General features: G+C 43.5%; 1 protein-coding gene across 1 annotated transcript; it reads left to right on the top strand.

Annotated features, from left to right (window-relative positions):
* The first annotated feature begins 325 nt into the window (after positions 1 to 325).
* LOC130138657 (uncharacterized) lies at positions 326 to 5,754 on the top strand. Its single transcript, XM_056313383.1, has 4 exons — positions 326 to 723; positions 930 to 966; positions 1,052 to 1,149; positions 5,587 to 5,754. Exons 1-4 carry the CDS (start codon positions 715 to 717, stop codon positions 5,752 to 5,754), a joined length of 312 nt encoding a protein of 103 aa, XP_056169358.1. The 5' UTR covers positions 326 to 714.
* Positions 5,755 to 11,204: the final 5,450 nt, after the last annotated feature.

Here is an 11,204-nt window from a genome sequence, read left to right as displayed (position 1 = left end):
ATTGCACAATTTGCCAAAGAAATCGAAAAGCCCCAAAATTCTATTGAAAATAAGGGATTTTAAGCTAAATTGGGGATCATAATCAATTTGAAATTGTCGAACCTTGAGATCATCATTTTAAGGGTTAATCAGTCATGGGTAATCCAATTTCGGCATCAATTTTTCCCAATCAAGTCATCTAGATGTTAAATTGAACAAAAACCCTAATGATCCAAATTTACAATTTGAGAATTTTGGGTTTTTTTTTTTTGTCAGAACTAAACGCTTTTCATTAATAACCAGAGACAGAGGAACCCAGTAACGGGGTATCAAAACAAAGCAGTTCAGAGAGGGCCTGCGGAGGACTAGTCAACCAGTGTTGAGAGAGCTTTTTTTTCCTGTAAGCCTTCGCTACCCAGTCCGCTACCCTATTTCTATTTCTATTACAATATTGGAGTTTAATATTAGAGAAAGAAAGAAGCAGCTCACGTGCTTCACAGATGAGGGCCATCTATTCCTACGGCAGTTTCTGTGAAGCTTCCACGCTGTTGACTAAGGAAAAGCAGTCTGACTCCAGAGTCAATTTATCACCTGCCCGAGACAAGAGGAAATTAAGGGTTTCTGTCAAAGCTAAACACTCAGCTTGCTCGGCGGAGGAGACGAGGACATCCTTCACGAATCCATCTGTCAAGATTCCAGACGAGTTACGGCACACGCAGGCGATCGATCCTTCGAATGAACCAGGTTGGTAAGCAGCATCTATATTGACTTTGATTTCTCTTCTTTCTGGAGGGGTCCAGGCTTCGTTGACATCCCAGGTCTCGGCTTCAATTTTCCTGTTAGTGTTGTTCCATTTGCTAAAGTTCCTGAGCATATGTTGTCCTCTCTCTATCAACGCTTCTGGGTCCGGGAGATGATTTCTGAATACTAGGCTGTTCCTTGCTTTCCAGATTTCCCAGAGAATGATCGAGACTAGCTCGAAACCAGGTGAGTCTTTGTTCTTTCCGGGTAAAAATTTTAGCATCCAGTCATCTATTCTGGAAATCTGATATTTGGAATTCTGTATGTTCAGAGCAGGTGCTTCCCAGACTTCCCTTGTCCATTTGCAGAGAAGAAACAGATGTTCTGGCGTCTCTGCATGTGTTCCGTAGTATGGGTAGTTCGGATCAGGTACCATCTTCCTTCTGTACAGGTTTTCCTTCGTCGGGAGAGCATTCTGACACACACTCCAGATGAAATTTCTGATTTTGTGTGGAGTCTTCATTTTCCATATTCTGTTCCAGAGCTTAGTTAGGGGTTGATAGGAGGAGGATGCGCTCTGAGTTTCCATGTTTTCGTTCTTGTGAATGTTGTTGTAGCAGCTTTTAACAGAGTACTCCCCTTCCCTCGTGCCAGTCCAGATCAGCTTATCTTCGTTCATCTGCGGTCTAATTTGTATCGTGAGGATCTCTCGCACTACCTTTTCATCAAATACCCTTTGCAGGACTGGTTCCTTCCATGTGCGTTCTTCCTGGTTTATCAGTTCAGCAACTAATCTTGGATCCCCTGCATTCGCCGGTCCCCCTATCCTTCCCCAGCTTAGCCACTTATCCTCCCTGATGTTGATGTTTTGTCCATTCCCTACTGACCACATTACCGAGTCTTCAATTGATGTTCTTCCCATAAGTATGCTCTGCCATCCCCACGATGGTCTGGATCCCTTCTCTGCCTTCCAGAAACATTTAGTTGGGTAGTAGATACCTTTTAACACCTGACTACACAGAGTTTTATGGTTATGTGCTAGATTCCAAGCCTGTTTTCCCAACATTGCCTTGTTAAAGGATATTAAATCCCTAAACCCGAGGCCTCCCCTGTCTTTTCTCTGTTTTAGGATTTCGGTTTTCCTCCAATGAACTCCCTTTGTTGCGGTTTGATTCTTCCACCAGAAGGTGATTATTTTTTGTTCAATTGTCCGACATACTGAAACTGGGATTTTGAAGATTGACATGGCATATTGTGGTAATGCTTGGACAACAGTTTTTATCAGGATTTCTTTCCCCGCTTTAGACATAGTATTTTCTTTCCACCCTTCGAGCTTCATATTTACCCTTGCCAGGATCCAAGCAAACATTTGCTTTTTGGAAGCTCCCCAATCAGAGGGGATTCCCAAGTACTTACCTGTTTTTTCAATCTCCGGGACCCTTAGTTCTCTAGCCATGTTCCTTCTTAGATCACTAGGGCAATCCTTGCTGAAGAATATGCCCAACTTGTTCAAATTGACTAATTGTCCCGAAGCAAAGCAGTACTGGTTTATGATGCTCGCTAGATTCTGGCATTCTTGTATCTTCCCATCTAGAAAGAAGATTGAATCATCTGCAAAGAGTAGGTAAGAAAGTACAGGTTAGTTTCTATTCAGCCGTATCCCTTTTAATGTGCCGTCTTGCACGGCTTTTTTCATCATCATGGACAGGAAGTTTGCAACCAGGATGAAAAGGTATGGGGATAAGGGGTCACCTTGCCTTATTCCTCTTGTAGGTTGGAAGTAGGGCAGGGGTTCCCCATTAAGTTTAACACTTAGAGAGGTTGTTGTAACGCATTGCATTATCAAATTTACCCATTTTTCATCAAACCCCATTGTGATCATACAAGCCTTTAAGAAATCCCATTCAATCCGATCATAAGCCTTTTGCACGTCTAGCTTTAGAACCGCCTGAAATTTTCGTTTACGCTTCCGAACCCTTATTTGGTGTAAGACTTCCTGTACAACAAGAATATTATCTTGAATTTGCTGTCCTCCTACAAAGGCACTCTGTTCAGCTTCTATCAACTCTGGGAGCCATGGTTTCAGCCTATTTGCTAGTACTTTTGAAATGATCTTATATGCGAAATTGCACAGGCTTATGGGTCTAAACTCTTCCAGCTTCTCTGGGTTTTTTACTTTTGGCACCAAGGAGATAAGTGTTCTATTCAACTGAGGGTCAAGCACACCATTAAGAAAGAAATTCCTGACCTCTGATACTACTTCCTGCTTGATATCTTCCCAGTAATGTTGAAAGAATTGTCCATTCAAACCATCCGGACCTGGGGCCCTCGAAGAACCAAGCTGGAAGGTGGCTTGCTTGACTTCCTCTATTGTAACTTCCTCGAGCAGCCTGATGTTTGTTTCCTGCTTGACTCTACAAGAGCAATATTGAAGTAGTGGGGTGAATTGTCTTTGACCAACTGAGGTATACAGGTCCCTAAAGAAGTCATAGGACATCATCTTTATTTGCTCTTGGTCACGGGTCCAATTCCCTATATTATCCTTCAGCATTGAGATTTTGTTTCTCTATCTCCTTTGTATAGTTGAGGCGTGAAAGAACTTGGTGTTTTGATCCACCCCACTTTAGCCAATTGATCCTCGAGCACATAGCCCAATACATTTCCTCCTGACTCCATAGCCTCTGAACCTCATTCCTCAACTTTTGCAGTTGTACTTTGTCCTTCCCTGCGGTTGGCTGGTTTGTGATGGACTGTATTTGTTCCATTAGGATCTTTATTCTCCCCTGCCCATTGGTAAACTTCCCCTTGCTTCAGCTTTGTAGGGCAACAACAGCCTTTCTCATCCTTGTCCCGAGGCCCTCGTTTTCTGTCGCTGTAGAATACCATGCCCTATTAATTATCTCTTTGCATTCCTCGTCCTCTAACCAGTATGCTTCAAAGCTGAAACTCTTCTTTTTTCTCTTTCGGGCTAGATGTATAGTTACTAGGATCGGGCAGTGATCAGAACCAACAGCCGGTAATGCGTGCACTTCTGCCTCAGGGAACTGTAATCTCCATCTCATGGTGCTAACTGCTTTATCCAGTCTTTCCTTCACAAGCTCATCTCCTTCACGATTGTTAGACCAGGTATATGCACAACCCTTGCTTTCTAGGTCCATTAGTTCACAGCTATGTAAAAACTCCCTAAATGTATGAAGTCTGTAGTGCTCGGCCAAACGTTTGCCCACCTTCTCCCAATGGTACATTATTTCATTAAAGTGCCCCAAGCATACCCAAGGCAGCTGGTTTCTCTGGCTAATTGTATAGATTTCATCCCACGTCTTGGATCTTTCTTGGAAAGTTGATGGTGCATGTACAAACGTAACTCTCATCTTCGTTTTATAGATCTCCTCTTCACATTCGATATCTATTACTTCATCTGAAGCATGTAAGATTGATAGTGCCGCTTGAGCATTCCACAAAATTGCTAAGCCACCCTTTGTTCCCCTTGGATTGACAACAAAGCATTCATCAAACTTCAACGTCCTCCGTACCCCTTGGATCCTTTCTTCTCGGTTCTTTGTTTCCATAAGAAAGAGTAGTTCGGGCCTTTCCTGAGCCACTAGGGCTCTCAAATACTGGACCGTTAGAGGTGTGCCCAACCCTTGACAGTTCCAGCTTATGATTTTCATAATGGCTCCGGTGGCTTATTAGGGCTAGCCACCACAGCCCATTTTTCGGTACCTTCCACTACCCGGATTGGTGTTTTCAGCAGTTGATCTTCATATAATAGTAACGGTTTGTCCCCGTGAGAGTCATATGGGCTGAACCTTCTGGTCTTCTTCCGCATAGGAGTTTTCTTGCCACTTAACTTCTTTTTGTTTGAGCCAGCTTGAACCATGATGGAATTTAGTTCCTTGGGAAGTCCTTGGTCATGAACCAAGAATACGGGAATTTTAACCTGTTGCTCACTTTGATCTTCTGAACTGCTCCTTCCAATGAGTTTAGTTTTTTGCGTTTTCCTCTTCTGATTGAGGAATTTGCTGGATGTGGGTCGAGCTGCTCTCTCCATAGATTACTATTTGTCCAGAGTGTATTGGTGTGTCGGGGATTCTCTCCTCTTCCATTGGTTGAGCTAAGTCTTTGCCGTGAAATAGCTTCCGAAACAGACTATTGTTGCTTACTTCAGCCTTCAGCCAAGGGCCGAAAAGTCTGTCCTCCTCTGTGTTCACATCTTTGACACTAAATGGCAACTCCTCACAGTCTGAAGCATAATGTCCTATTTTTCCACAGGAGAAACAAAAATAAGGGAGCCTCTCATATTTAAAATCCAGCCAAATTTTCTTTCCTTCATTATCAGCAAGCATGCCTGACTGTAGGGGTAAGTTGAGATCCAACGTCGCTCGCGCCCTTCCGTAAGACACCATTCCTCTTGTTTCAATTTTAACTTCTTGTACTTGGCCTATATTTCCAGCTACCTCGCGAACAACTTCCACAGAAAGCCACTCGAAAGGGAGCCCCAGAAAATGAACCCAGAAGTCACTTGAATCGAATCTATAACTCAACGCAGCGGTGTTTGGTTCCCATGGTTTCAAGATCAAGAGATTATTCATGAAAGACCAAGGACCAAGGTCCATCACTTTATTCCTCACAGCTAGGGAATCAAAGGTTATAGCAAAAATACCTTGCTCTAAAGGTGTGAATACTGCACTTTCCACTCTCCACGCTCTCCTCATAGTGTTTTGGAGAGCTTGAAAGTTGATTTTTGGATTTTTTAGAAGTTGTCCTATCAGCGTCAGTCTACCATCCTTACCTTTTGCTGATGCCAGAATGCCTTCCATGTTCTTAGTAACTTTGTCTGTCCACAATCTTCCTAATCGTTTGCAGAGCAGGGCAAGCCTCTGGTTTGCATCATCATCCGACTCCATTGGAGTGTACACAACCCGCCACAGCTATGAAGCCCCGAACTGGACGAGACTAGGATCTCTCGCCTTCACCAAGGGGTTCTACAGCGAGTGTTCTAATGGTTGGATTTGCGAGTTCGGATCTTTATGAGGAAACAAGATGATGGGTTTTGGGTGGGTATTTAGATTACGACTCATTGGGGTGCCGAGAATCAGATATTGACTCAAAGAGAAAGAGCCAGAAGAGGGGAGAGAGAGAGCAACATTTAGGGATTACCTCGACTGAACTTACTTCAAGGGTAGAGGGAAGCATTCACAAGCGAGTTGAGCTGGAGGTTATGAGGTTAGGGTTACCTTTTGCTAAGCTACCCCGATGGGCAGAGGAAAGCTCTTCCGAGAGAAGAGAGAAAACCGACGCTTGTTTTGATTGGTGGATAGAATTTTGGGTTTAATTGTGACAAATATTAGGGAAAATCTCATATTTTGGTGCAAAATGTGATGAGGAATCCAATTTTGGGGTTAAAATCGAAAAATAGGGTCAAAATCAAGTCAAATTTGTGAATTTAGACCAACTCGGGTCTGCCGGGTTGGTCTCCTTCCTTACCCGACTCACCTAGAACACTCTAAACCCAGAAAAAATATCTCTGGCCCCGCCTTTTCACCGCCTTACCCAGACCGATTAAGCACATGTTAAACTCCGATGTTAGCCAGCTAGAGAATCTCCGGCTGGCATCATAGATTCGATCTAACCGACTCGAAGGCCGGTGATAATAAACTTTGGGCGGGAAATCGAGCTAAAAAAGGAGGAAAACACATTATCCCAGGCACAGAAGACGTTCGACGATACTCCCAAGAGAAGAGAGAGAGATAGAGAGAGAAAGAGTGTGAAATCTAGAGAGAGAGGAGTAGAGATCCCTAGATCGAGTGATCAGTGTCGATCGATTGAACGACGCTGGCGAATCGATCGTCCAGGGAGGATCTCCTCCTCGGGTGACCAATGAAAATCTAATAACGAAACTCTGAAAGTTGTGCCCGGCCAGCATGTCCAAAGCCGTTCTGGCGAATCTGAGACCACCAGTTGGAAGTTTGAGTGTCGAAGAACAGCTCCACGGGCACCGACTAGTCTAGGAACTCCGATTTGACCACATTCGAAGAAGGTAAAATCCTCTACTCGTCACGATTTTCCAGATTCGAAAAATGATGAACTTGAGTTCAATCTTGCTGATCATGTGTTTTCTTTTGCAAATCTGAGTTTGTTGACATCTAGAATGAGTTTCTGATCATGTTTTGTTGCTTGATTGCATGATAAATCGATGAGAATGCATAAATCGAGTCAATCCGCCATTGAAACTCCCTCACCGGAGCTTGGAGATCTTTGCCGGAGCACCTCTCTTGTTCATAGGCCACACAAGTTAGTTAATCCTCATCTTGATTGATGATTTGATGTTGATTTGGAATGGTTTAGATGGCTAAGGCGATTAGAATAAGGATTTGAAACTTGGAGAAGCTTGTTTAGGTCAATATCGACTTAGGATTTTTTAATCAGTTTTTCGCTGGCCGGAAGTAGTCCGACAGTGTAATGGTTGTTAGATCGAAAGTAGGTGATAAGAACTTTACTCGGAACTAAATGGAATGGCAAAACACTCACCGAAAGGTCGTCGGCGACATGCTCAAACCGGCGGCCTCGAGAATGTTGAATCCAGAATCACGCCCACCACTTGTTCGAGGAAATGCCCTAAAGAACAGGGGGCCAACGGCACCGTTTGGCATCGTGCCTGTTGAAGCGCCGGTCGGCGCCGGTGACGTTCGGTTCGGTTTGACTGAACCAGACTAAATCGGCCAACCCGGTTCGTTCTTTCGGTGGAAAAATTTTTTAAAAATAAAATATCAAAAATTTAGAAAAATCTAAAGAATTAGAAATTTCGAAAATTGAAAAAAAATAGAAAAAAAAATCACAAAATCCATAAAAAAAAATCTCAAAATTTTGGAAATTCCAGAAAAATAAAAAGTAAAAAAATAGCTCTCCGGAAAATAGATTTAAAAAAAATCAAAAATTTCAAAAATTCACAAAATGACCCACAAACAATGTGGCCAACCTTTGCAAGTGAAATTAGAATTTTTAGAGGTGCCTAAATGGCATTTTTTTTAGAAAATCCTTAGTTTAGGGGTTTTTACCCCTAAAAAACCCTAAACCATAAAATGACATGAATCATCGAATGAATAAGTCTTTAGGGCTTTACTAAGGTTTGGGTGTTTTGAATTGGCTTTCATTTTAGAGACCCAAATTAGGATTGTTTTGCTTGATTGCAATTGATTGTACTGCTTATATTGATTGAGTTTCCACGATTATAATAGTTAGAATTAGTGGATTGACCTCGGAAACTCGTGTGACACGTTAGACACATCATATCATTTTAGACACACTCATGTGCTCGTCCATGGCTGACGTCGGGGAAACGATTTTCATGCCACGAAATCACACAAAAACATGGATAGCTTGAAGTCAACAACAATACTTGAACGAATCAAGCATGTAACCGAGTGCTAGAGTGTCGATTTCACAAAAACATAGTCGGAGCTCTCTTGAGCATTTTGTCAAATACGTGAAGTGCGGTTCGCGACTGACTGGGAATAGGAATAGAACCGATTAAGGCTCAAACCAATAACCATAATCAACATAAAACAAAAGGCAGCACACAACAATAGCCGGGGAAGGCTCGCCGACGCTCGAAACCGCGTACGGTCGGGCGCCGGCGAGTCAACTCCAGTCAGCCGAGACCCAAGAACAGGATGTGATTCGGGCGAAATAAGGGGAGTCGACGGAGCTCCCTACTCGGCTCGGCGGTAGTGAATGACAGATCGGACTATGCCCGGTCACCTCCCGCGCTTTCGAGCTGAGATCCTCGAAAAGCGACCCCCCAAATCACAATACACAACCCGAGAAGGGCTTCGGGCCGGGACCTACCGTGTAGGACGGGATGCGCTAGAGGTTCGTCGGCCACAATTGAGGCGTAGCGGTCACCGATAGGAGACCGTTCGCTCCTTGGATCTCGGTCTCCGACGCTCTCGAACTCCCTCTCTCTCCTCAATCTCTCTGGAACTTTCTCCCTTGGAACCCCCTCTGTTCTCTTCCAGTTCTCTTCCTCTGGCTCTCTCGCTCTCTCTCTCTCGGCCACTCTCCTCTATGGAACCCTCCCCTTTTTAAAATTGACGTTCGTTTCCTTTTGTCCTCCCCATCAGACAGCTTTTGTTGGTCAACCATGTCAGCCATCTTCCCCTTCCATTTACAGCTTAGAAGAGCCATGGATCAATGCGCCTTCCCTATCCTCTCCTTGGAACCAAATCAGGTCCCTTTTTGGCTAAAACGGCTGCAGAATCTCCTCGATGTAGGTCGGAAGAGCTGCGTCGTCTTCGATGCGCCCCCTTTCTTCTGCTTTGTCGCTTTCGGTTGTCTGCTTGCCCCTTGTCGCTTTTGCTTGTCGACTGTTGCATTCTGCTCCGTTCCTATCCTTTGCATCACTTCCTTCTGGCTTCTCAGAGGCGTGGAGGATGAAAGGGGAAAGAAGATGGGCTGGGCTAGAACAAAAAGAAAAGGAAGTAGGGCTGGGCCAGGCCCTAACGAGAAGAGATGAAACAAACAAGGCCGGATTGGATCGGTTCAATCGAACCGGGCCGGATTTTAATTAATTTAATTTAATTTTTTTTTGAAATAAACAAGAAAAACATGTTCTAATAGGCCCTATTAACGTAATTAATTTAATGTCTATATGCCATGAAAATATTTTTGATTTAGGGGTTAAACATTAAGCTCTAATTAAATTTTTTTATGCGATAAAACCCTAAGTGATTGAGCAAAATTTAGGTGTCAACAACTATCTGCATTAACATTTCGCCTAAACAACATATGAGGAATGCTAGGTTGAACAGCAAAACCACCAGACAACACACTGTCGTGTAATTGGTACATAGCAGTATGCTGAGGAACCATATTTGCAGTAGTCACATTTGTTTGAACTGGACCAGACAAATTCACTCTGTTGGCTGCTAGTTGACCTGTATTGATACTCTCGTTCCGATGTGACAAATTAACATCATTACCTTCACTTGTTGTCAATTGGCCGTGTGCTTGACTTGCCAATGTGTTTTCTCCTCTCTGAAGAATTCTTACTGGTGGAAGAGGCATAAGCTGCGCTGTTGTTGCACTGCCAGAGTTTGTAACGATAGGCTGCCTAAGACCTCCGACTGAACCTGGAGGTACAACGAAGACCGTTTGTGGCTGAGAAGAACTCATTGATGAATTCGGCCTTCGAGTGATCTCCTGAACTGTATTGATAAACAATGGCCTAACAGTATCAGCCACGCATCTAGTGACTAGATTAGCCAAATCATTATGTTGTTTTTCCATGATTCTTCTCATAGTAGCAAGTGTAACTGGATTCGGTTCCAATTGCCTTATTTGCTCTTCAGTAAGGTATCTGGGAACGTCCATCTCCCCGTCCTGACCTTGTTTTGTAATTGTTCGCCCGTTTGACGACTCTGCATGTGTCACCCGTTCCACAGCAGGATTCGGGGGTGCACTGCTCCCTGGAACATTGTTATTCTGATCTAATTGGCTCTGACATCTCGTTCGTGCCATCATTACTCCTCCAATTGATCTAAGGGTCCCACCGGGCGTGCTAAAATTATGTTTCGTCGGAAATGTTCTCTCTACGAAATATAATTTACCGAACGTCGTTATTCGGCTCTTAATGAAAGGAGGCTGGGTTCTAGATCCAATTCCGGACAGGAGCAATCCAGGCGTGAATAAAGAACTTGATTTTTACAGAATATTCAGACGAAATCGTCCAATTACTGGCGGCGTCCAAAGTTCATTGACATGATATAATAAAACTACTAACTAAGGACCTAAACAACTACAGCTATGGAAACTGAAAATGCGAAACTAGAAAGTAAGAATAAAAGACAGCATCTGTTTTTTTTATGTGCGAGGGGGGGCTTCTGTTGATAATCAGACACTATTTATAACGCAGACTTGGTAACCGTTCTTGGCATTGTATCCGATACCCATCGTTGATTTCATCTTCACCGTTCATTTAATGACACATGTTTATCAACTGCTATCGATCTTATCTTTTGTATGAAGTGATAACCACTCTTGAGCTTTCTCTGTGCTGATATCTGTCCTTAGTATGATAACTGTCATCGAACCCCTTTTATCTTCTGAAATGATAACCATCATCGAGCCTATTTGTTCTCTAGAACGACAACCGTCATCGAGCCCATTTGTTCTCTAAGGCGACAACCGTCATCGAACTTTTCTTTATTTGTCACACGTCCTTTGGGATAGTAACCGTTATCGAGCTTTTCTCCGTTTGACACCTGTCCTTCGGGACGGTAACTGTCATCGAGCTTTTCTCCGTTTGACACCTGTCTTTCGGGATGATAATCGTCATCGAGCTGTCCTCCGTTTGACACCTGTCCTCTAGGATGGTAACCATCATCGAGCTTTTCTCCGTCTGACACCTGTCTTTCGGGATAGTAACCGTTATTGAACTTTCCTCCATTTGACACCTGTCCTCTAGGATGGTAACCATCATCGAG

The sequence above is a fragment of the Syzygium oleosum genome, unplaced genomic scaffold (genome assembly GCF_021117445.2).
Source record: "Syzygium oleosum isolate NSW1041296 unplaced genomic scaffold, Sole_v2.1 Sole_v2.07, whole genome shotgun sequence".
NCBI classification, from domain to species: Eukaryota; Viridiplantae; Streptophyta; class Magnoliopsida; order Myrtales; family Myrtaceae; genus Syzygium; species Syzygium oleosum.
This window is presented reverse-complemented; position numbering and strand designations above follow the sequence as displayed.